Consider the following 26,467-nt stretch of genomic DNA (forward strand, 5'->3'; position numbering starts at 1 on the left):
GCTGTGTGGTGGAATCTATAGGGAGGCACTATCTACAAGGGGGGGGGTTGTGTAATACCCAGCAGAGGGGGGGGGGCCCCAGTCAAAAGTTTGCTATGGGGCCCAGTCTTTCCTAGTTACGCCCCTGTCTGGAGATAAGAAGGTTTTGGCATCAGCATATAACTTGATATACCTTTGGAAGAGAACTGAATTATAGAACTATCTTCGATTGGAAGTCAATGGTTAATTTATTATATAAATTGCATAATAGATTGCTTCTTTTTGGATCAACACAGCTTGAAAATAATAAGTTGAACTTGATGGGCTTAGGCTCTGATCCAATCTGTGTTGCTCATTTCCGTCATAGGAGCAAAACAACCAAATTGACGTTGCGCCAGAACCATCGCACAACGGACACCAATAGAGCACGACGGACCCTATTGACTTACAATAGCTTCTGTCGGGTTCCACAATGGCGCCTGTCGTATTGGGGAAAAAAATATAATTGCAATCTGCGCTATTTTTTACAGCAAATATAACTGAATCTGCGATAGAAGTTCCAATGCAGTCATACTCGACCTGTTGTAATTTATTGTTCACTTTTTCGTCCAAGGACAAATTTTCACCATATTTTTCATTAGTTTTACTTTTTTACGTGCTAATAAAAATTTCTAATTATAATTAACCACATTGTGTGGGGACAGATACAAATACAATCATGATGTTGATCAGAAGAACCATTTGAAGATGTTTTCTTGTAAGCATGGAGGTACACATAGCTAACATTTACACAGGAATTGTGAGTCTTATTTATTAAAACATATTTATTTGGAAAATGTCTTTGCTTGTTGTCAATTTTAATATTCCACCAAATGTTTAAAACATTGTTTCAGTCCAACAATTCATGTACCATTATTTCATCGGCTGGAATAACACTACATTCTCTCCAGTAACCTAGGGGTAGATGGATTCCTAATGAGCAGATTGTATTTATATCTGGTACTTATAATTGACATGAAGCTCTGGATTAACATCATATATCAGGTTTAAGAGTTCCTGTAACACCTTCTCCTTGTAGTTGTGAAAGTTGGAATTATATGATTGCATCTTCTGACCAGTCTGTTCATCAATCTTTGATGCCAGGTTTCCTTGGGATCCCATTATCTGAGGAAAGAATACAATAGGGGTACAATTATATGCACATGTGTAGTAAGAAGCAACAAAGAAAATAAAGTAAGGCCTCATTCACACGAACGTGTTATACGTCCGTGATAATCACGCGCGTCGCACGGACCTATGTTAGTGAATGGGGTCGTTCAGACTGTCAGTGATTTTCACACAGCGTATGTGCGCTTCGTAAAACTCCGGACGTCCTATACTTGCCCGTGTTTTTCACGCAACACATGCACCCATTGAAGTCAATGGGTGCGTGCAAATCGCGCTCGGCACACGGAAGCACTTCCGGGTGCCGCGCGTGATTCGCACAACAGTAGTAAAAAGAATGAATGAATGAAAACAGAAAAGCACCTTCTGCTTTTATGTTTGTAAACATAAAAACAGAGTGTCATAATGATGCTGGCTGCGCGAAAATCACGCAGCCACGCACCATATACAGATGCCACACAGAGATTTTGCGCTCGCAAAACACAGCATTTTTTGCACGCTCAAAACTGACACGTTTGTGTGAATAAGGCCTAAAAGTGAATAGTTGTACAGAAAAAAAATGTAAACTTCTAGATTTCTGTAATTGTGAATGGCCATATAGAATAGTCAAATTAAAGGGCACCATGGCCACTCATGATCGACCATCTCAACAACATTTCCTGTGTGTCCACTTGGATTTACAGAAATCTACCATACAAATTATATTTAAAGTGAACTTTCATACGTGTGTACATGAGGAATAACAATATTTCTGGCCATTGTATGATTTGTATTCTGCATTTTTAGCAGTTTTTCCCACTGCATGCTCTATCTCTAATTCTTAATTTCCTCTGAGCTAGTGGGTGGAGTGTCTTTCTATAAACAGCACACAGTGAAGAGGAGAATCCTGCTCTCCTATATACACACGCACAAACACACACACACACACACACACGCACAAACACACACACACACACACGTGTATATATATATATAGATATATATGTATATATATATGTATATATATATATATAGATAAATATGTATATATATATATGTGTATATATATATATATATATATATATATATATATATATATATATATATATATATATATGATATGTACATGTAGCTGCAGCATGGAGGAGATTATACAGCAGTACAGACTAGTGTAGGTGAAAATCCAGCACAGGGATGACATAGAAATCTCACCAGGCAGCTGCAGCATGCCTGTCTGTGTCTCTCTCTCTGCTCCCCTCTCCATAGACTTCTATGGGCAGTGTATCTATGTCTCTCTCTGCTCCCTCCACCTGCTCCCCCTCGCCATAGACTTGTATAGGCAGACAGTGAAGAGACACACCCCCACTTTCTGAAGTCCATCTGTAACTAGGGAAGGATTTTGCTTGACAAGAGGGGGTGGACAGATTACAGGAAGGGAGACACCTAGTGGCACTACCACCACAGAGAATTTGAATGGATGAAACAACTAAATTTTAACAGTAAGTGAATTACAAAGTTGATATATATTGGGTATACTATTAGATTAGCATAAGTTGTTTGAAAAGTTAGTGTCCATTTAAGCAAAAGCGACTGGCTCTTCAGTCTACGTATTGGTGTGTATACATGTGTGTGATCCCTTTAAGACAAATCTAATTGATAACACTTAAGGAATGTCAGCCCATTGGGTACAGAAATATGTAATTATTATCATTTTTCACCTTGTAAATTCCCTTTTAGGTACTCATGGCTGTCTATCACCATAAGATTATAATAGCTATAATACAATAACAAATTTCTAAATCTAAATTAAAACCGGCCTACGCACTTGTCCAAATGTTTATAGAAATCCAGGTACTTAGTATTGTACAATCTATGAAAATATACCCTCTCAATATGCCTATACATTGGGCATCCCACCCGCCTGCTCACCACGGTTATGCATTAAGCTAGTGGACTGTCTTGTTGTTTTTACTTACAGTGGTCTGGATACGTCGAAAATCACTCTCTCTTTTAAGCTTGTACTGATCAATTTCTGCTGTGGCTTCTTCTTTTGCTTGCCTTAATCGCTTATTTTTTCCTGGATTAAGAGAAAAAAAGTAAATTGCTATTTCATGAAAATTTGTTTTTTATTACACTAATTTAAGTGATGGTTGGATCTCTTTTGGTAAACGTTTGCCTCTATATTAGGGAATTGCACAAGAAAATCTCTGCTACCCAAATGTGATTTGTATAATAGGGGGAAAACAGCTGCAGGGAAATCAAATTCTCTGCCGCTGCTCTTCTATGTGTTATCAACAAATTATCTAAATATGTATAAATATGTGAACGGCCCCTATATACTGTCACTGGAGAGAACAGAAGACTATCATGTTGTGCTGATGATGGCAGGGCTGGATTTTTCATAAAACACAAGAGGTCCTGCAGGAAAATTAGCCTGCTTATCAGGGTCAGTGCCATAGCTCATAGAGCGGATGCTGGTGCAGTTATTTCCATTCAATATTTGTATACATGTGATATAATTCTATGCTGTTAGGACATTTTGTGGCTTCATGCTTCTGAGGTGGAAATCTGCCTTTTATGCCAGCCCCGCTCCATTGACAGAATGTAGGCTCCATAAATGGCACTTATATTGCATTGATGGCTCCAGGCAAATAATTAGATTCCTTTTAGTCTTCTTTATCGGCATGTAATACATTTCAGAAATCATCCTTCATGAGGAATGTAGTTCTGTGTGATTGTCACAGACAGAGATGTGGGTGACCGTTTTAGTGACTATATTAAATTGCTGTACCTTTTGCTTTATCAGTAAACGTTAATGGTTATTTAGGCTGACGTTATACAGACATTTTGTTATCTGACAGCTGTGATAGCAAATGTTGCCTAACAGTCTGTCCATATGAATACATTGACTTGCATATGCCTGAAAATTGTATTCAACTGACCACAAAAGGGGCAAAAATAAATACATGGAGGGGGGTAGTCTCACCTGCAAGCAGTGTCAGACTGGCCCACCGGAAGACCAGAGGCTCCCTGCCCCGCTGCTTTATCTTGCAGTCCACATGTTGTTTAAGGCCTGTGGCCTCCTAGAAGATGTAGAGGACGCAGAGGATGTTGGTGTCCCGGCGCAGGTGACGTGAAGACATCACTGCGCCAGGCCACGAACAGCAGGCAGAGGATCGATCCACTCATCGTGGGAACGGAGTCAGGTGAGGTTTTTTTTTCTTTTTAATTGGCGCAATAAGGAACCAGACTTTCTGGGGAGCAAAGGGGTCGTAACTACTATATCGGCAAAGGGGGCCTAAATGCTTTATGGGGGCATGTAAGGGGGCTAACTACTATAGGAGGCACAAAGAGGGCTTACATGGGGGCACATAGGGGGCCTAACTACCATAGGAGGGCACAAAGGGGGCCTAACTACTACATGGGGGCACAAAGGGATCCTAACTATTATATGGAGGCACAAAGGGGGACCTAACTATTATATAGGGGCACAAAAAGGTAATAACTACTATATCGGGGCACAAAGAGGACCTACCTACTATATGGAGGCACAAAGGGGGACCTAATTACTATATAGGGGCATAAAGGGGTCCTAACTACTATATAGGGGCACAAACTGGACTTAACTATTATATGAAGGATCAAAGGGGGGCCTAACTACTTTACAGAGGTACAAAGTAGGACCTAACTACTATACGGGGGGAAAAAAGGAGGACCTAACTACTGTAAGGAGGCACAAATGGAGACCTATCTACTTTATAGGGGCACAAAAGGGACCTAACTACTATATAGGGGCACAAAGCAGGACATTGCTAATGTGTGGGAGCACATATGGAGGCATTCCTTTGTAGGGAGTACAAAAGGGCAATATTACTCTGTGTAGCCTAAAGGGGCACTATCACTGTTTGGGGAGCACTATTACTGTGTGGGGCCTAAAGGGGGCACTATTACTGTTTTGGGGCACTATTACTGTATGGGGCACTAAGAGGAGCACTATCACTGTGTAGGACCCAAAGGGGGGTACTATTATATTGTATGATACCAAGAGGTGCTGCATTATTTCCATCTGGGGCACTATAAATGGTGAGTTTTTATAGAGGATGAGAAATAGGTGGGGAGTGTGCTAGAAAAGCGAGGAGCCAAAGATGTTTGTGTTGCAATTTCTGCAGAGGCGAGTCCTGGCTGGAAAAAGTCATCATGGTGTTCTGGGCCGGATGAATAAAAAAAGGGAAAGTGAATAATTCCAATCTGAGAAGAAAAAAATGTGTGATAGATATGGGTCCCAGCTCTGGGACCAGTGGCATAACTACTGCTGTAGCAGCCATAGCAGCTGCTACGGGGCCCACGGCAGGAGGGGGCTCGTGCCGCCCACCATCACAGGCCCCCCAGCAGTAGCGATGCCAAATCAATAGTATTTGCGTCCTTAGGACGCAGATACTATTGAACACTATGGCAGAGCAGGTAGTTATCTCCCTACTCTGTCATTTACTAGGCTACAGGCCATGTTCGGCCTGAAGTCTTTCAGGCACAGGGACGGGATCTCTGCGCTGGCTGGCATGATGACGTCACTGGGTCACGCCGTCCTACGCAAGGATCCCATTGGTGATGATTCCCTCCGTTCGACGGAAGAACAGGGATGGGTTGAGTATGACTTTTTTTGTTTTATTTTTTTTGGGTCGCTATATAGTGCTATCTACAGGAAGGGGGGTCGCTATATGGCACGATCTACAGGAGGGGGGTCACTATATGACGCTATCTACAGGAGGGGGCTGTATGGTGCTATCTAAAGGGGAGCTGTATGGCGCTATCACCAGGGGGGCTGTATGCCGATATCTACAGGGAGGGGCTGTATGGCACTTTCTACAGGGGGTGTGTGTATGGCGCTATCTACAGGGGTGCTGTATGGCACTATCTATACGGTGGCTGTATGGCAATATCTATAGGGGGCTTTATGGCACTATCTACAGGTGGCTGTATGGTGCTATCTACGGGGGAGCTGTATGGCGCTATCTACAGGGTGAGCTGAATGGTGTTGTCTACAGGGGGCTGTATGTCACTATCTACAGGGTAGGCTATATGGCACTATCTATAGGGGGGCTGTATGGCAATATCAAAAGGGAGGGCTGTATGGCACTATCTACCGGAGGCTTTATGACGATAACTACAGGGGGGCTGTATGGCAATATCTGCAGGGGGCTGTATGGCAATATCTACAGGGAGGGCTGTATGGCACTATCTACAGGGGGCTTTATGGCGATAACTACAGGGGGGCTGTATGGCGATATCTGCAGGGGGGCTGTATGGCACTATCTACAAGGGAGAGGTGGGTGGTGCTATCTACAAGTGGGGTGTGACACTGTCTACAGGGAGGCTGTATAGCACTGTCTACAGGGGGGCTGTATGCCACTGTCTACAGGGGGCTGTGTGGCACAATCTACAGGGCACAATCTACAGGGGGCACTATCTAGAGTGGCACTATCTACAAGGGGGCTGTGTGTGGCACCTAGGGGGGGGAGGGCCCAGTCAAAAGTTTGCTATGGGGCCAAGTCTTTCCTAGTTACGCCCCTGTCTGGGACCTGCACCTATATTAAGAACTGGCCTCAAAATCCAAACGGAGATTAGTGAGAGAGGGTCGCGTGTGTGCCCGTCTCTCTCCCTTCTGTTGTATGGTTGTTACGGTAACAGCCCAGCGGCGTTTGCTTGGCCGTTTCCATAACTCCCATTGAAGAGAATAAAGAGAGCTGCACAGATGCACGACCTTCTCTCAACTAGTCTCCGTCTGGATTCTATGGCCAGTTCTAGATATACAGTAGGTGAGAATTGGGACCCACATCTATCAGACATTTTTGACATTTCCTGTCGATATCCCATAAATAACTAAGAAGGGAAAACCCCTTTAACTTATATGGTCTGCAGAAAGCATGTGTAGTACTGGTATCTACCCTACATGGTCACTGTATGGTGGTAACATTGGTCTTTGGTTTACTACACACGTTTTACTACACAATCAAGAGTGATGGCAATATTTCTATACAGCTGAATGGTGGGTCCCAAGAATTATTTCCTCTCGTGGGCCCAAGGTACACCATTCTAACGCTGCCTGCAAGTCCAATGAGAGTGATTGTCGTCTTGCAACAAAAGGGCTCATGCACCGCTCCATTTTATATAGAGCTGTAATATGGCTACCATAGAGGTTTTTAAGCAGGTTTCATACAAAATCCAACAAAAAAATCTGGCATTCTCCATCGGACTACATATGTACAGAGTTATTCTTTCCTAGAAGCATTGTTTCTAGGGGAGAATATCTCCATACACACAGAGTCCTACTGAGCCTGTATCGCAGTGCACAAAGAGGCTGTATGGCTCTGCACTGCCATAGCGGCTCCGTACTAGTGTGAAGGAGCCCAAATACCAGTCTATACAGGGACAGGGCCCAGTCTTAAAGTACACAGTGGGAATGAAATCGTGTATTTAAAACCAATAAATGTTTTATCAAAGCCTCTACTCTACTCTATTTTTATTGCTTGCATTTTTATTGCTTCCCATTTAAAACAAAATCTTATTAACTGTTGCAAGCTTTCCAATATTTTTCGGCACTCCATTTCAGAATGTGTACAGAATTACAGCAACTGTACAACTATGAAAACTCACGTTCCGTTATGCAAATAAAAATAAATAAATAAACGTCAAATAATATCTATATGTTCACACTTCCCCTTTAAATAACATGGGCCTCTGCATCGCATTACCCACATTTACTGTAACTATAATGTATGAGGAACCTCAAGCAGGAAGTAAAGTTATCTCTCAAATCTTGGAGCTGTGTATGCAAAACAAGTGTATCCCAGTAAAGGACAAATTTTTTTGTTTATTTTAAAACATAATATATTGCACGGTTTTGGTTCTTTATAGTAATATCTAAAGAAAGAAATCAAATTTACAAAACCACTCTTGTAAGTTAGACACAAAACATACAAAGGGTTAATGGCCTGAGTTTGCATAGGTTGTATGGTGTAAACAGCGGAGGTAGCCAGTACCAGCCTGCTCCTGTATAATGTGCAATCGGAGCTATGTGTGTTTGTGGTAATAACAGAGCCGGTCCTAGGTATGTGCCACAGTCAGGTGCTACAAGGACAGTTTCCTGGTAAAGAGATCACACAGTGTTTCAGTGACTTGTCCTCTGCATTGTCATAAAATTATTACGTTTTATACCACATAAGTAGGTATACTATAAAAATTGTGATATTGGGTTCCCAGCGGTCAACCCCCTTAACACACTCTTCCCAAAATTGATGGATTCCAGGTCAGCATCTTTAACAGAGTACTGGCTACACATATACGGCCACTCATTATGGAAACTAATGGAAGATATATATGGAAACAACCAAGTGAGTCCGCTCCCTAGAGTTATTACGCAGTGGTCTTAGTCTCAGGGATTGCATCCCCACAAATAAGTTTCAGACGTGGCGGAATTGCTGTTGAATTGTTTCTATACATTTTTAGGAAACTTAGTTCAGACGTTGCGGAAAATAACTGTGCGGAATTTTCCCTCCGCAGCATGCTCATTATGTTGCGGAGAAGCAGCGGAATTTCACTGCGGATTTCAGCCTTTGCATTGCAAAGGCTGAAATCTGCAGCAAATCTGCTGTGATATCCACAACGTCTGAATTACCTGTCAAATATGAAAATGTTGCTGCAAATTCGCAAAGAATCTGCAGCAACATTTCCAGCGGACAAATTCTGCCACGTCTGAACATGGTCTTAAAGTGTATCTCCAATTATAGCAATGATCTGTTGAGAAAGCAGCTGAAGATGTGAGAATACTTTTCTTAATATGATTCATAAGTAAGTGGGCTTCTTTCATCATTAGAGGTAAAAGATGTATGTTCTTTTATATATGTAGCTGCTACTGAACTGGATAGGAAAATATAGATCAGACCATTTACTGGTGGATGTGGGCTACGGAGATTTTGATAAGTGAGGGGGGCTCGGGATGACCAGTGGCACATACGAAAGGAACAGAATACTGCTGCTTCCTTCCCAGACTATTATAACAGGAGGTACACTTTAAAGATCCTGAAATGCAAAAAGTCTAGTAAACATAGGTGTTTTAATTCTTCTTCTGTCATTGTTCTAAATTCCATTCATTCATGTCTTCATTATACCTGTTTCTGGAATGTAGACAATTTGCAACGCATATAGGCCTGTAACCCAACTTTCCTAGAGTCCTTATATATAAGCCTAGCTATTTAGCAATATGAATGTGGAGAAAGTAGCACTAGATACGAAGGGAGATTGTCTATTAAGAAGTCAAGAAAAAGCTGTCTTGCAATCTCCTTTGGAAATATGAAGGCAGCCATATTGTTTGTCACATTATATGAGTACATCATAGATCTTTATATAGAGTGACTGCTGCAAACATGTCACTTGACATTGCCAAGACCTCTACATTTGTCCTCTCAATCACAATTAAATCCAGTTTCCCCTAAATATAAAAAAATCCAAATATTATTTTCTGTTCAGTTATTTAAAACTTCCATATAGTATTATTTATATTTGTTTCCTGAGTGTCACTCAGTTTGGCGATCATTAAAACTCCCACAGAGGTTATTACCCAGCTTTCCCACACCGCTGAATAGAAAAATGGATCCGTCATGCAGTAGAATGGAGACAAGGGTGTATGACTGAATAAGTAGACTTACCCTTCAGGAGTCTGGGAAAGGGGGAAGGTTATAATAGTCACAACATGGTTAAACTACATTGACCCCTATAAAGTGTGACTGTCACTTGACATTGAAATGACAAAGACGGCTAGGTGTGCAGTATTGGATGTGTGCTGACATAGTGGAGAAAAGTCAGATCTATGTTATGATTAGACACACATTGTATGTCCATGCAATAGACTCAGAAATAAATCTGCCTCTAGGTTAGGTGGTGGACATATTGCTTGCTATAGTAAGTTTATGATCTTACAGAAAACCCTATAAACTTTAAGTGAGTTTCTGATCAAAGCCCTTGATCATAGTCGGGTTTCTTTGATTTTACCTCTCTTTGTTTGTGTGTATCATTTCCAGATGCATTCATCTTAACACATTTCGGACCATGGGACAGTTAATACAAAGGAGTCTGCGATGCAGCCATCAAGGTATTTCTGAACTAAAAATGGACTAATGTAAAAACACATGTGTAGGCTTAAATATCTCCAGGGAGATGGAGCTGTAATTGCTGATATCTGCCGTATATAGTGTATTGAACTCCACCTTTGAAGCCATGTCAACTAACATGTTAGAAAATTGCATTACCAACTTAAGACCCATTTGAGATGGCCTTAAATGCTGAATTTTAAGGTCCGTAATATGGCTGTAACATCCGGACCCCACATGGTTCTACAGAACCAAATTTAGGTCACCATATAATTCTAGGTCCAGGTGTTGCAGCCGTAATGCGGAATCTAAAATGCGCCTTATAAAAGGAAATGCTGCACCCCATGTGAGAATAGAGGCACCATTAACAGCAGCATGTATTCCATGAATGGAACAATCAGAGGGGTTCTTATAATACCCATGAGTATATTGATACTTCCCACTGATATTCTATTACCTGAATGACTCCTGCTCATAATTCATAATGTGGAGTAATGATGCTCAGAATGGCTGAATACAGCAATACAGCAGTCCTTTACTTCTAGACTAGACCCTGCCCCCCCTCCCGCACGCAAAAAAAGGATAAAAATAATGTCAAAAAATTAAAAAGTACAAAAACAATCACTTATATATAGCAAACATTAAAATACTATCAGCAAACACACTTATAATAATAATGCAAGTAGCAAGAACGTTAAGTAACTTACTTTTTTTGGCCTCTTCAAGTTTGTCCTTTGCTCTTTTCTCGGCCTGAAGGAGTTGCTGGATTCCCTGGGACTGGCTAGCCATCCTGTTCTGTTGATAACTCGTACAGCCAATAAACCTGCACTGCCGGAAATATGCCAGTCTTTTATACCTCTGCTGTTTGCTGTCATAACACTGAGTAGCTGCCTGTAGAACTGGATGGCGCAGCAGAAGTCTGGTTATATTTGAGAACTGTTTGTAGACAGTATATATATATATATATATATATATATATATATATATATACACACATCACATTATGGACTAGATGAACAACGACACAAAAAGCAAAGAGAAACTAAAAAAGAGAAAGATTAGAAGGATGAGTATGACCATAATTTGAACTCAATAGATTTAATTTGGTTAATTGTAAATTTAGGTAACTGAATGTTTTATCTGAGTTTAGAAGCAGAAGGTTTTATATCTACACAATGAAACAAAATAATTCAAAAAATCTGGCAGGCTTGATGCAGTATGTGTAAATTGTATACACTCCACCCATATATCCGTATCAGCAGAAGCCTCACGGCCCGCCACATATATACCTGAACACACATCTCACAACCCCCCTATATCCAGCACACACTTTACTGACCTCTCCTACACACCAGCACACACCTTATTTACAGGACTGGTTTTACGGTATATGAGGCACTGGGCAGCAAGTAAAGTATTGCCACAGGTCGTGAGATTTCAATATATACATCTTAAACACAGATACATATGCACTATTAACCCAAAGGTTTATACCCGAGTACTGCCATATAAAGCTGAATAATACTTCCATACAATTACCTCACAATACTGCTGTACAGTGTCCAAAAACTACTACCGTATAGCGCTCACACAACACTGCTATATATTTCCCACACAATACTGCCATTTAGTGTACTATTAATACCACCATAAAATGCCTAAATAGTGAAGGGGTTAAAGCGAATAAAAGTCATTAGTGAACAATGGCAGTAAAGGGGTTAAACTGAATGTGCCACCTAAATATGCTGCCCTATTAGCTAAAACAGAAAATAAAAATTGTATACCATTGTCGCCCCCTGTCTGCATCGCAGTTAATGAAAGAAAATACGTGGCCACATTCACTTCATCAACAGCGGTGCAGGCAGGGCAACAAGGTCGCTGTGTAGCCCTAGCCCAAAAGTCCCTGAAGGTCGAAGGCAGTGAAGGTTTACATGCTACACTCTCCGGTTGCTCCAAGCAGTCCAGTTCTTGGGGACCCTCTAGGAGAAGGGGGGCCATGGGAAATGCCCAGTTTGCCACTACCGTAAATCATCCTGTTCACTGACTCCTCTTATAAATCAGCACAGACCACACTAACCCCTTTATATCAGCACACACCTCAATGTCCCTCTCATATACCCCCACACACCTCTCTGAACCCCCTATAGCTAGCATATACCTCTTCATTGTGGCAGATGAGGGAATTAAGTTAAACCTGGAGATAACTGAATAAAGACAATCCCAATAGTTCAAGTTTACATCCTAATGCAACATGTTAATGGTAAAGTACACCTACCGTTCTGGAAAAAACCTGTGCTGTAGCAGAAAAAACGGTTTCGTTTACAGAATTAGGTAAACCATTGGCACAGCCATTATTGATCTGGGAGCCCGGTCACGGTATTACATTTACAATGAATTTATATCAATTTGGGGTAATTTACTAATGCCAGCTTCCACATCACTTGGTAATTGCACAAGTTACAGTCATACTTAGGCTTTTCTTCTGTGACTGGTTTGCTGGTGTGAGTGCTGCTGGCATCTAATATGACGGCATACCTCTCATCTTTCAAGTATCGCAAAGAGGGACAAGGGATGTTCCCTTTTAAACCACGCCTCTAATCACACCCAATCCCCGCCCATACACATCTGGTTCAGCCCACATAGTATCCTGCTCTCATAGTGAATCCCACGCCGTATAATGCCTTCTAGCTGTCACCATACAGTATAATGCCCCTATAGCTGCCACCATACAGTATAGTGCCCCCATAGATGGACCCAGACAGTATAATGCCCACACAGTGCCCACATACATTATAATGCCCACACAGATGCCCCTAATTAGCATAATGCCCACACAGATGCCCTCATACAGTTTAATGGCTGCCTCCATACAGTATAATGTCCCATAGCTGCCCCATACAGCATAATGCCCCATAGCTGACCCATACTGCATGCTGCCCCATACAGTATAATGCCTCCATATCTGCCCTTAGACAGTATAATGCCCCATAGCTGTCCCAATACAGTATAATGCCCCACAGCTGCCCCATACAGTATAATTCCCCCATAGTGGCTCAAATACAGCATAATGCCCCTCAGCTGCCCCTTACAGTATAATGCCCCATAGCTGCCCCATACAGTATAATGCTGCCTTAGCTGCCCCATACAGTATAATGCCCCCTTAGCTGCCCCTAGTGCCAGTGCCCACGTATAAAGTGGCAGTGCCCATGTAGATAGTTCCACAGTGCCCATGTAGATAGTGCCAGTGTCCCCTGTAGATAGTGCCACAGTGCCCATGTAGATAATGCCACACCCCCTTTAGGATTGTGCTACCCCCCTGTAGATAGCGCCATTGGGACTCCCTATAGGAGCAGAATCCCCAACCAGAGCGTCGGCTACGCTGTTCCCAGGGATTCCGCTCCAGGAGAAACCCCTCACGTCACTGTCCATGTATGGGCAGTGACGTCTGGTGTTCCCTCTAGGTGCGGAATCCCCTGCCAGAGCATCGGCAATGCTCTGGCTGGGGGTTCCTCTCCAGGGGGACCCACTGACATCCCTGTCCATATATGGACAGTGACGTCAGGGGTTCCCTCTAGGTACGGAATCCCTGGCCACAGTGTGGCCGGCGAGCTTGTTGGGGATTCCGCTCCTAGAGGGAGTCCCAATGCTGTTGGCAACGCTCTGGCCGGAGTTTCCGCTCCAGGAGGAGCCACTGACATCACTGTCCATATATGGATAGTGACGTCAGAGGTTCTCTCTAGAAGCGAAATCCCTGTTCAAGAGCGTCGGCATCGCAGTCGTCTTCTGTACTAATGCTGAAGCAGGGAGCTGACGGTTCCCTGCTTCAGCGTTGGGTTCAACTGTATCTGCCTCCAGAGGACGCAGATACAGTTGACACCGGGACATGCAACCGGCCGCTCGGGACAGTGGGACACCGCACAAAATCCGGGACTGTCCTGCTGAATCCAAGAGGGTTGGGAGGTATGTGACAGGGAAGAGTTAAAAAGGATCTTTACTGATTTAAAGTTATGTTTATAATGTGATCTTCCTATTTGAACAGAACATGAGGTCTAAAAAGTAACAACCACCTTGAATATACATTTCCTTTCTTGAACACAGTGGGTTAAGAACTCATTGAGGCTACATTTTTATAGCACTTTGCCATTTGTATCATGGTCCTAAATTGTGTTTGCTTTTGACATTAGAAAGATCCAAAACATAAATTGTCTAGTGTTTTGAGTAGGAGATCATGAAGTGTCAGAATAAGTAATTTTGCATCTGAAGTAAAGAGGAAGAGTTGGGGTGAACAAAGAAGGGTGTAAGCTAACAGCAATAACTGATGTCCAGTTTGGTAGGTCGGGGCATGTCTGGATAGGTGTTATGGCCTTTTTTTTAATCCTAAATTAATGATTTGGAATGTTGACAGATATTACTATAATCCTACTAAGAAATTGGTAATAGAAGGTAATACATTTGCTCATTAAAGGGGTTGTTTCGGATTAGAAAAATATGGCTGCTTTCTTCCATAAACAGCGCCACACCTGTCCACAGGTTTTGTGTGGTATTGAAGCTCAGCCCTATTTATATCAATGGAACTAGCAATATCAGACACAACCCATGGACAGGAGTGGTGCTGTTAATGGAAAAAAAGCTGCCATATTTTGCTTATCCTGTACAGCCCCTTTACGTACTGATCAAGTGTTACAATTCCATAAATAAATGATTTCTTTAAAAATTATGCTAATACTCTACAACTTTCCTTAAGAAAAATATTCACACGTTCAGAACTAATAATGCTACATTCACACGAGCGTGACAGATTTATGCGCGTAAAAAATTTGCGTAAATCTGGTCCATGTGCGTTGCGTAATTGCATCTGTGCTTTGCAAGTGGCATGCGTTTTTTCACACACTCGCAAAACATTTTTTTTCTAATGGAATTGATGCGCAAACCACGCACAGCACACGGATGTGCATCCGTGTGCTGTGCGTGGTTTTCACGCACCTATTGACTTCAATGGGCATGTAGATGCGTGAAAACGCACCAATATAGGACATGCAGTGAGTTTCACGCAGCGGAGTCACTGCGTGAAAACTCCTGCACGTGTGAACGGCCCCATTAAAATGAATGGGTCCGTGTGCTGTGCTTGATTTCCATGCACAGCACACGGACAACTTTTACGCTCGTCTGAATGAGTCCTAAGACTTATCTGTTGCTTCAATATAGCTGCCTACCTGGGGCCTACCTTGAAGCTGCTAGTTGACATAGGTACAGCTATTGTTATGCAGCCATATAAAATGCAGCTAACCTAGAGCAAAATGCTTGCTTTTCAAAGGCAAGCATCTTATGGACAGATTCATTAGAACAAATTTAGAATTGTGACCAACTTATCTTACAGTAACTTCAATCCCTACTAAAGCTCCACATCGTTGACCAGAGGAGTCCAGAATCAGTTATGTTGGCTCTGCCTACCTCAAATAGTATTGATATTTGCTGACTTTATACAGCTCTTTCAATAACAATATGGACTTAAATGTCCAAAGCTGGCACTTTTTTTTTTACAGAAATAGTAGTTCTGCCCTTCTGGAATGGTTGGAATATAGTGCCCTCCAATGCCAGTATATTAGCGCAAATGCCGATTTCAAGCTGGTCTTTGGTTAAAGCATCAACTTGATTATTATTAGGTATCTTAGTTATAGGCAAAAATAAATATTATCTGAAAATTCTGGTACTTGACAGCAGTGCTCATGTACGTAAAGGCAACACTGGGCTGGGCTGTGTAGATTGAGGTTTTAAAATAGTTGTCCAGCCTTCAAAACTTTGACCCTTATACCAATGCAATGGTTACCCTGTTTTTAGTTAAAAGGGTTATGATCATTGTTACAGATTGACTTTCCTGTAAAGTTTCATTGAAATGTTCTCACCGCTAACTGAATTGGAAATACTAAGATGTTCTATTGTATATTATACTTCAGGGCATATTACTTGTGTAAAACCTTCCCAGCAGGAGAGATGCAATAGACACCAATACAATAAGAAAATTCAAAACTGACAATGTGGAAAGGTTTCATTAGATATAAGATGTTAACATGAATCCCGAAAAAAGACTCTAATGCTCTAGTATTATATTTTACTTGTCAATCACAAAGATTAGACTTAGTGGAGAAATACAAATGTAAATGTTCATTCTGTAGGGAGTGAAAGGACAGAAACGACAAATAAATAAAGACACTGATTGGAATAATGTAATAGCGAGTAATAGGAAATAATTCCAGGCTGCTCATATTTCTAAGCTAAAACACTAAATTGCTTGGTGACTAATATACATTATACACAGTTGAGTCCCATTATTAAGAGCACCAGTTAATATCCAGAGTAACCGCCATATGCAGCACGGACAGCAGCTAGAGGAGGATCCATAGAGCGATCAAGATGATCGAGGTGGTCCCACAAATGCTCAATTGGGTTCAAGTCTGGCGAGTTAGGGGGCCAGGGAAGTACTTGGAAGTCTTGGTCGGGCTCTTCCAACCACTGTCGTACATTTCTAGCCATGTGACATGTCGCATTGTCTTGCTGGAAGACTCCATCTGCCCCAGAGAAGACAAACAGCATGTATGGGTGGACAGGATCTGCAATGAGTGGGCCCAGAGAATACCATGAAAAAATTCCCCAGACCATAACACTGCCACCACCAGCTGTTCTTCCAGCAATTGTTTTACAAGGTGTTTATTCTCTGATGTTTCTCGCCTGACACGGCAACCTCCATCCGTTCGATGAAGCAGAAAACGTGACTCATTTGCCAATCATCGGTGGTCCAATTCCGATACTGCCATGCAAATTTAAGCCTTTTTTTCTGATGCCCCTTTGTTAGCATAGGAGCAGTGACCATCTGTCTGCTTCGGAGCCCCACACGCAGTAGGGTTCACTGTTTTTAGACATGTCTGGTAACCCCCTGGTTTATTTTCACGGTGAGCTGCTCCACTGTATGGTGTCGTTCGGCCCTCGCGCACCTTTTGTAGCCAACGTTCACCTCTCGCATTAATGGCACGTGATGCTCCGCAGTTTCCCCGTTGATTATTCCTAATGGTGCCATTTGTCCACTCACGATACCCTGTCACCACAGCAGCACGCGAACAGTTCACAAACTGCGCTGTTTGAAAAATACCTCCACCCTTGACCCGAAAGCCAATAATCATCCCTTTATGCAACTCCGATAAATCGCCCCTTAGATAAATTTACCCATAGCAACAACAAGTGATATGTGTTCAGACAGCCTATCACACACCCTATATACCCACCAAGCCAGTCAACGACACATCACTTTCTTCATGGGCTACGCACTGCTGACGTCTAAAGTAGTAGGTGTTCATAATAATGTGATTCGACTGTGTATAATGGCAACGTACTAAACAGTGGCTGAACTACTGCTGTAGCATTTCGCTTTTGTGTAATAAGAATCCACATGATCAGAAATTCCATAATATATTTCTGTTTAGGGAACAAAATTGAAAATAGGGAAGACCAACTGCTATAAAATCAAACTCCCCAAGTGTTGTCAGCAGAATATTTGCTCTACTTATTCTGTGTGGGCAGAGGGCTTTATCTTGATGGCAAGGATTACAGGCCCCTTCCACTCTCCATTGGCAAGTATAAATACAGTGGTTGGTACCTGTTTTCTGCTATTAGGAGCAGGCACAGACAATATGACTTCACCCGCTGTTGCTCTACCCAATTGTTACAATCTCTCTCAGTCCTGGTAACCTCACAATTTCCTTGTATTAGTGATTATCTTGCTTCGAAGGATTGGATTGTTTCCTTTATTGTGCCCAGTTGCCCACAGCAGGTAAGCCATGTACGATGCTTTAACATTACAATTGTACATCTGTGGCATTCAAGAGCCTGATACTTCATAGGGTCACAAACTGAGGAATGAACTGATAACAAATAAGAGGAACATTTTAAACTATGTTCTTTCCAGAAAAGAAACATAGGAGTAGCTCAATATTTCATTCAGTGGAGCTGTAGCTCTTCACATTGCATTTTTCACAAAGACTATTAACTCTTCTGTGCAGTGTGCAATGAAAACTCAAAACATATTGCTAGGTAAAAGTAAAACAACTGCAGTGCAGACCACATTTATTGTGCTTCTAAAATGAGAAATATATATAAAAAATTATATTAACAACCCTTACTGCCTCTAGATGGCGCTGCTTGTAGCATATACAAGGCTATGCTATTTTACATACTATAAAGAGACTATATATAGTCATCAGACATTTGTCATCTTATTTTTGTCCTAAATTGCCTCGTCTCTATTTTTCAGCCACATTTTCACATTTTAGGCATGATATATATATTTTATTAAATAAATCTATTTTTAATCTGGCTTTGTTTCATAATTTATTAAGTATGTACTAAGTATATTATACTTACCGATCTTTGCCTGCATCCTTTGTATGTTTCCTATTTGCTTTGTGTGATGAAGGATAACTAGAATGTTGGTGAAGGGAATGTGGAAGAATGGACAAAAGAAACAGCCTAAGACTACATTCACGTCTGAGGTGCACCCGTGCAGGACGCATTATCACGGATCCCCCTAGAGTTTAGGGAGGGATGCGTGAAAACGGAAGAAAAATTTCCACAGGCCCTTTACATCGAAACAACGGCCGTGTGAACAGTCCCATTGAAATACATGTATCCGTGTGACGGCCGTTGTTTTAACGGCTGTTACACGGACGAGTTACACGCTCGTCTGAATGAGCCCTAAAGGCTGGTTTTGGATAAATTGCCAGAAAAAAGGAAAACCCTGAATACGGCGCAGCTACTGAGCTGGGACCAGTTTCCCTGTTCTGTAACAGAGTCTTACCTATTGTACAGTAGCTCGCTGCCACTTTTCTGAGTATTTTCTTCTAAGCCACATCCCTTTTCCTGACACTTTGCAAGTATTGGTAAAAGGGTTTGTGGCAAAGTAAATATAGTGTTCAGACTGAGCGCCATTCTTTTTTTAAAACTTGCTGAGAAATGCAGAGGTAACTAATGAAATGAGTGAAAAGAAATTTGTGAATATTTAGGGTATGTTCACACGGCAACGCCAATTACATCTGAAATTACAGAGCTGTTTTCAGGCGAAAGCAGCTCCTGAATTTCAGACGCTTTGACAAGTGCACGCATTTTTCGCGGCGTCTTTTACGGACGTAATTGGAGCTGGTTTTCATTGGAGTCAATGAAAAACGGCTCCAATTACGTCCCAAGAATTGACATGCACTTCTTTGAGGCGGGCGTCTTTTTACGCGCCGTTTTTGACAGCGTTTGGAGCCGTTTTTTCGGGCGTAATTCGAGGCGTAAAATACCTGAATTACGTCCGTAAATAGGGCGTGTGAACATACCCTTAATGTCTGACCCTTAAGTTAAAGGTAAAGTCTCATGTAATGAATTTTAGTTCTATTCATTAGAAGTATATAGTGTTTGTTCTTCTTTTTAAATGTAGTAGCTATTTATTTCTTAGTTTTAAAAACTTCCTTGGGTGCGGAGGCACACACTTCCTTCCTGTATTGTCTGTATAGACAGCGAAGTAGCATGTGTGTGTTTTATGACAGCTAAAATGAATGCGATTGCTGATGGCAAAATGTTATAGATTATTAAAGTATCCAAAGAGTGATAAAGTACAACCCCTCTCCCCAAAGATCAGGGAGTGACAGGGAAGATGCATACAGAGTTATATCTGTGTGTGAATAGTGTGTAGTATTACTATCTTGCTTTATCTAGACCTTAATGACAATAGAACTGTCATCAAAGAAGTTTTCTCATGAAGACACCCCTTTTTTAAAAAAAAAAAAAAAAGCCGGCACGGTGATCAGTTTAAGCCACGGACTTTGTAAGCTGCAGGGAAAATGTAGCCTTAAACACCTACCATTCAAGTATGTAATACATGGATGTAACAGGTCCACAGAACAGGATCTGCTCTTATAGATGCCCCTCTTTGATGTCCATATGCCCTAATAGGGCATATGGACATGGGTTGTCGTGGTAAGGCAACCGCTTGAAATCCCCATGCCCTATGCTCAACCTGTCCCAGTCTAAACAGCAAAGCTGATAAGTGAGCTGCAGAAAAGAAGGAAGTGTCAGCCTATTGTAACTTCTCTAGTGGCCAATGTGAAAATTGGAGTACTTTGACATGCTTTTTTTTTTTGTTTTTTTTTTAATATATATGAATAGTCACATAAAAAAAGAAAAAAAGCACCAACAATATAATAAAAAAAGTTTATAATAAAAATCAGATTTAAACAATATGTTATTTTCTGATCATATATTCCCATTATATGTGCACTCCTTGTAGTTGGTTTGGCTTATTAACCCTTACAATTTATTTTTGTATTTGTTGTTCTGTTTAATCCCTTTATTGAATAAAGATTAAAAAAAAAAGATCATTGTTGTCTCTTGTTTGTACGTGGAATATTAGAATGTATAGAAAACATTACTAGAAAAATGTATGCATTCTATAATATAGGGGGAGCTGTGATCATGCAAGAGATCTTATGAAGTACGCTTTAGTGTACAGATATCTACACCCTTTGAAAATTTTGTGTATCATTAGGTCAAATCAACAGGAAGCCTTGCAACATTTTACAGAACACAAAAACTATGTGTAACTTCGTACTGAAGCTATTGCTAAAGTCTAAAGAAGATGTGTTAAAGGACCAGTGTCACGAAAAAAAAATTTTTTTTAGATCAATTTGACTTTAGTGTGTTATTAAACGTTTTTTTTATTTATTTGTGTGTTTGTGTTTTACTTTTTTTTATTTTTACACTTTTTCTTCCCTATGGGGGCTGCCATTTTTTTTTCCATTTCTGTATGTGTCGATTAACGACACATACAGACATGGAATACGGCAGCTACAGTCCCATAGTGAATGCGAACGGTGCCCGTTCCATCCACTATGCTGTACGCCGTCTGTGTGGGAACGGCGCATGCGCCGCTCCCACACAGTCCAAGTTGAACTGTGCGACGTCCGGCGCCATTTTCCTGTGGACCGGAAGTCGCGGCTGGACAGTAAGATTACTACTTCCGGTCGCGGCTTCCGGACTTGTGCACTTGGAGCGGCGGTAGCAGACGGAGCGGACGGACCGGAGGGAGCGGCGGCGGCAGGAGCAGGTAAGTTATTTCTATGTATGTTCGTGTTTTAGTGTGTGTTTACTACTGTATGTTAACCTACTACACTGTGTGTTAGCTCAAAAAATGGCGACACACAGTGCAGGAGGTTTGACCGTTCAATCCCCTCGTTTCTCCCGGCACTAGCCAGGATAAAGGAGGGGGGGTTCTGAGAGCTCACTAGAGCGAGTGAGTTTTCTCAAATTTTGCAGCATAAAGCAATGTGGTTGCTTTACCACATGCAATGCTGCAATTTGGGGAATTGCTCCATCTAGTGACCAGCGCTGGGAAATATTATAAATTAGAATCTAATTTATAATATTTCCTGACTCGTCAAAAAAATAAAAAAATTAGAACAATGTCTAATCACCTATACACTAACTGTTTAACTAAAAAAAAAAAAATAATGTTTTTCTAGCGACACATTACCTTTAAAGGAAGGTGGGTCAAGTAGCAAGATTATAGCACTAAGTATTTCCACACTTATATTTTAAATGCATAGCAATTGCATGGGAGAATACTGATGATACAAGACATAGTGTAGATAAAATGTAATTGCCGTTGCCATGGTGTGTGGTCTAGTAAGTTAATTCAGGTGCTAAATATGTCTTCTAGTTTGTATGCAACCACTTAAATGTGAACGAACTTAATGGTTACATCTAGAAACCTTGTAAACAGGCCAGTGAAGGAGGCCACACAGAAGGTCAAATACTTGTTCCTGATTTGGCGACTGGGTTAATAATTGGGGCGTGTAGGGAGGCGCTAACCATATTTTCTGACTATAAGAAGCAATCTTCTGCACTCAAAACAGATTTAGGGTCAATGCATATGATGCGTATTACATGCGGTTTTGGGTATTGGGTATGTTTCAGGATGTAAATTGACCCGCGGTGCGTATTTTCGAAACCGCAGCATATTAATTTATCTTGCGAATTCAATCTCCCTAGTTATTGAGAAATACGTAGCAAAACCCGCAGCATAAAAAAGGTGCATATTTTTTCTGCAAATTTCTTCTAGTTTTCTGCGTTTTTGCTGCATATTTTCTGCAGCAAAATATGCTACGTGTGCTTGTAGCCTTGCAACTAGTAAACCTCTGGGAGATGTAATCAAACCTACATTGCTGGTGCCACCAAGCACGGTAGCGGTGCTGACCATAGCCGGATGTTCTCTGGCCTTGGTTTTCAGCTTAAGATACATAACAAGTTCACTCTAATGATTCTAAATATGAATCTTTCACACCAGAGGCATAACTTATAGATTATGGGCCCCAATACAAAATATGTAACAACCCCACCCCCACCTATTATGTACAATTTTAAATACTGGTGTCTTCTTATGTGGTAGAGGGCTCTTGGGCCGACTTAGGCACCAGGGTACAGGTGTGAATGCTACCTCGGCACCCTCTATAGCAGGCCCGACCTCACTTAGACAGCGCTGTCGCCGCGTCATTAGCTATTTTGCTCTGTTTGCCCTACTCACTTGCATTTAGGAGCAGGAGAAGGGCAGACGCAGCCATGTATGGCGGCAGCGGTCTGAGTGAGGTCGGTGCATGCCGGCCCAAGAATGGACCAGTCCGCAGAGACGTAGCTAGGTTCTCCAGCACCCAGGGCAAAGATTCAGTTTGACGCCCCCCCAACCTCTTTCCCGACATCTCCTTCCCCCTCGCCATGTTTGATTTCCCTACCAATCAATGACATGTCATTTATTTTCCACATTCCACATGTAACTCAAGCATAAATACATTTGTACATTTTACAAGCAATATAGTTCTAAACACAACACCAGAACCAAGCTCATTACATAAATGCAGCACCAGAACCAAGCTCAGTACATAAATACAGCACCAGAACAAAGCTCAGTACATAAATACAGCTCCAGTACCCAGCTCTGTACATATATACAGCACCAGAACCCAGCTCATTACATATATACAGTACCAAAACCAAGCTCATAACATGTATACAGCACCAGAACCCAGCTAATTGTAATGTCCGTGGCTGCGGACTGTCCGCTCCAGCCTCCCGTTGACAGCCGCAGCCACGAGTCGGCAAGCGCTGGCTCCAGCCTCCTCCTCAGGAGACGCCAGCGCTTGCATCCACTCACCTCCGCCGGAGACCGCACCGGACATTTTGAACGACCTTTGACCCGTGAGTACCCGGGGCTATAAGAGGGGTCCAGCCCCCTAGTTCGATGCCTGAGCGTTGTTAGTCTTTCCCAGTCTGTCTCGCAAATGGTTCCTTATTGTCTCCCGTTCCAGCTGTTACCCGTGCCCTGTTACCGTTCCTGTATTCCGTATTGTTCCTGTGCCTGCCACGTCAAGTGCCATCTGCCACGTCAAGTGCCATCTGCCACGTCAAGTGCCATCTGCCACGTCTAGTGTCATCTGCCACGCCCAGTGTCTTCTGCCACTTCAAATGCCATCTGCCACGTCAAGTGCCATCTGCCACGTCTAGTGTCATCTGCCACGCCAAGTGTCTTCTGCCACGCCAAGTGTCATCTGCCACGCCAAGTGTCTACCGCTTCATCGGATACTGTCCGCCACGTCTGGCGCCACTTGCCGCACCTGCCTCCATCCGTGCTGAAGCCACAGCCACCGCCCGAACTATTTCAGGTACCCAAGCATTACTGTCTGCCAATTACTTCCGCTTAGACTGTGACCTGGTCAGCTGCCTCCCCGCTACGGCAGAGCGGCCTAGTGGGTCCACAAACCCTGTGTCCGTGACACTAATTACATTTATTCAGCACCAGAACAAAGCTCATTACATATATACATCCCCAGAACCAAGCTTAGTACTTATATACAGCTCCAGTACCAATCTCTGTACATATATACAGCACCAGAACAAAGCTCATTACATATATACAGCAGCAGTGTAAAGGGAAGTGTTTTATTTATTTATATCTATATACATGTGAGTGTAGATATATATAGATTTGTCCCTCCAGAAAGGTGTATACCCATTCACCTACTAGATAATGGTATTCCATGAGGCCCAGGCCCCTCCCTTTCACGTGCATGAGCCTGTGAGGTCACACAGGTGTGCACGGGGATGTTTAAAAGGACAAACGTTCCCAAAGCTCACTCTCTTTTGTTCCTGCTACCTGGCTCCACTAAGGGTCTCCTCTTCCCTCCTGGCCTGCTCTTGGCTCATGGCCCTTCCTGAGAGACCACATGGACTGCTAAGTATCCACGTGTAGCAGCAGCTACACGTTATGTTCTCCCCCTCCTTACTTTAACCCTTTTATATTAGGAGGGAGTGATACAGAAATAGTGAGCGTGTATTGGATTGTAACGTAACTGTATTCATATGTATGTTTAGATAAGTGGGTGGCGGTATAATTAGGATTAGGATACCGTGTTTATACTGTACTACGTATAGTGTGAGTATACTCAGTATATATTAACGTGTTATGTGTATTGGGGTATACTGATACTATACGGTGATCGGTTACTGTGTTCTGTGTTTGGTGTATTTTATATGTAAGTGTGATTATTGTTAGTAATAAATATTACCCTTTATTTACTATACAATTGTATTTATTGTACGGTCCTATTCCGTAGAAGCAAAGCAAAGCAAGTAGACGTTAGTATAAGGAAAAGGTAGGGGAACTAGGCATAACCCTAGTGACCCTGATTATAAAGGGGGTAGTAATAGTGGGCGACCAAGTAGGTGAAACCCAGATATTATACCAGCCCTTGTACACACGTGGGTGAGTGTGTAGTAAGTGAGTATTCATTAGATATATATTATATTTATATATTATTATATAGTCCTTTTACAAGCAGAACAAATCTCAGTACATAAATACAGCACTAGAACCAAGCTCATTACATATATACAGCACCAGAACAAAGCTCATTACATATATACAGCACTAGAACAAAGCTCATTACATATATACAGCACCAGAACAAAGCTCAGAACATAAATACAGTATCAGAACCAAGCTCTATACATATATACAGCCTAAGAACCAAGCTCAGTACATATATACAGCTAAAGAACGAAGCTCATTACAGATATACAGCACCAGAACAAAGCTCAGTACATAAATATAGCTCCAGAACCAAGCTCAGTACATAAATACAGCCCCAGAACCAAGCTCAGTGCATAAATACAGCCCCAGAACCAAACTAAGTACATATACATAGTACCAGAACCAATCTCAGTACATATATACAGCACCAGAACCCAGCTCATTACATATATACAACACCAGCACAAATACAGCTCAATTTAGTGCAACACCTGCCATATGGGTTTGCACTAAATTGTTTACAGCTCCCAGCATGGCCCGAACAATGGTAAGGATATGCTGGAAGTTGCTGTTTCACCAAAAAAAAATCATATCATAATCATACCTCCCATCATCTCGCTGCAGATTATACAGTGACTACTGTACTGATTAAAGGTAGAATAAACATTTACATTAAGTGACTCACCGGTGACGTCTCAGATTCTAGTTCTTTTTCTCCATCCGGTCCAGACCTCTATGATGACTTCTCCCGCTCACAGCCCATTTCTGCAGTTTGCCGCTCAGATGTCTTCAGCTTCTCACTTTTCAAACATTTCTACACCTATAAACAAAGATAAAGTTCTCATTATACCTCACACTATGCCCCTAAATATAATAGCACCATACACTGCAACTCTAATTATAATAGCACCATACACTGTGTCCCACACACACCGTGCCCCCTGTAGATAGTGCCCGCCATAGCTCACCCCTGTATCTAGTGCTCCACATATAACCCACCCTTGTATATAGCCAGCTTGTAGATATAGCCCACCCCTGTGTATAGTGCTCCACATGTAGCCCACCCCTGTATATAGTGCTCCACATATAGCCCACCCCAGTATAAAGCCCCCATGTAGATAGAGCCCCCCGTAGATAAAGCCCCCCTGTAGATAAAGCCACCTCCGTATATAAAGCCCCCTCTGTTGATAAATCCCCCACATAGATAAAGCCTCCCTGTAGATAAAGCCACCCCCCGTGATAAAGCCCCCCCTGTAGATAAAGCCCCCCCTCGTAGATAATCCCACACACTTTTTTATTAGGATAAAAAAAAAAA

The 26,467-nt window shown here is 42.0% G+C and overlaps 1 protein-coding gene across 1 annotated transcript; it reads right to left on the reverse strand.

The window, feature by feature from the left end:
* Positions 1-762: 762 nt before the first annotated feature.
* On the reverse strand, positions 763-25,906 carry ATP6V1G3 (ATPase H+ transporting V1 subunit G3). The gene is made up of 4 exons (XM_075832236.1): positions 25,838-25,906; positions 10,973-11,164; positions 3,099-3,199; positions 763-1,143 (listed from the first exon to the last, which is right to left on the reverse strand). The coding sequence occupies exons 2-4, from the start codon at positions 11,052-11,054 to the stop codon at positions 970-972; spliced, it is 357 nt and encodes a 118-aa protein (XP_075688351.1). The 5' UTR covers positions 11,055-11,164; positions 25,838-25,906; the 3' UTR covers positions 763-969.
* Between the last annotated feature and the right edge of the window lie 561 nt (positions 25,907-26,467).

Source organism: Rhinoderma darwinii, chromosome 7 (assembly GCF_050947455.1).
Source record: "Rhinoderma darwinii isolate aRhiDar2 chromosome 7, aRhiDar2.hap1, whole genome shotgun sequence".
Taxonomy (NCBI): domain Eukaryota; kingdom Metazoa; phylum Chordata; class Amphibia; order Anura; family Rhinodermatidae; genus Rhinoderma; species Rhinoderma darwinii.

Coding starts and splice junctions, on each gene's coding strand:
- ATP6V1G3 (XM_075832236.1), bottom strand. CDS start 11,054: ATGGCTAGCCAGTCCCAGGGAATCCAGCAACTCCTTCAGGCCGAGAAA. Junction 3,200..10,972: donor ACTTGAAGAGGCCAAAAAAA/GTAAGTTACTTA, acceptor CTCTTAATCCAG/GAAAAAATAAGCGATTAAGG. Junction 1,144..3,098: donor TTCGACGTATCCAGACCACT/GTAAGTAAAAAC, acceptor TTCTTTCCTCAG/ATAATGGGATCCCAAGGAAA.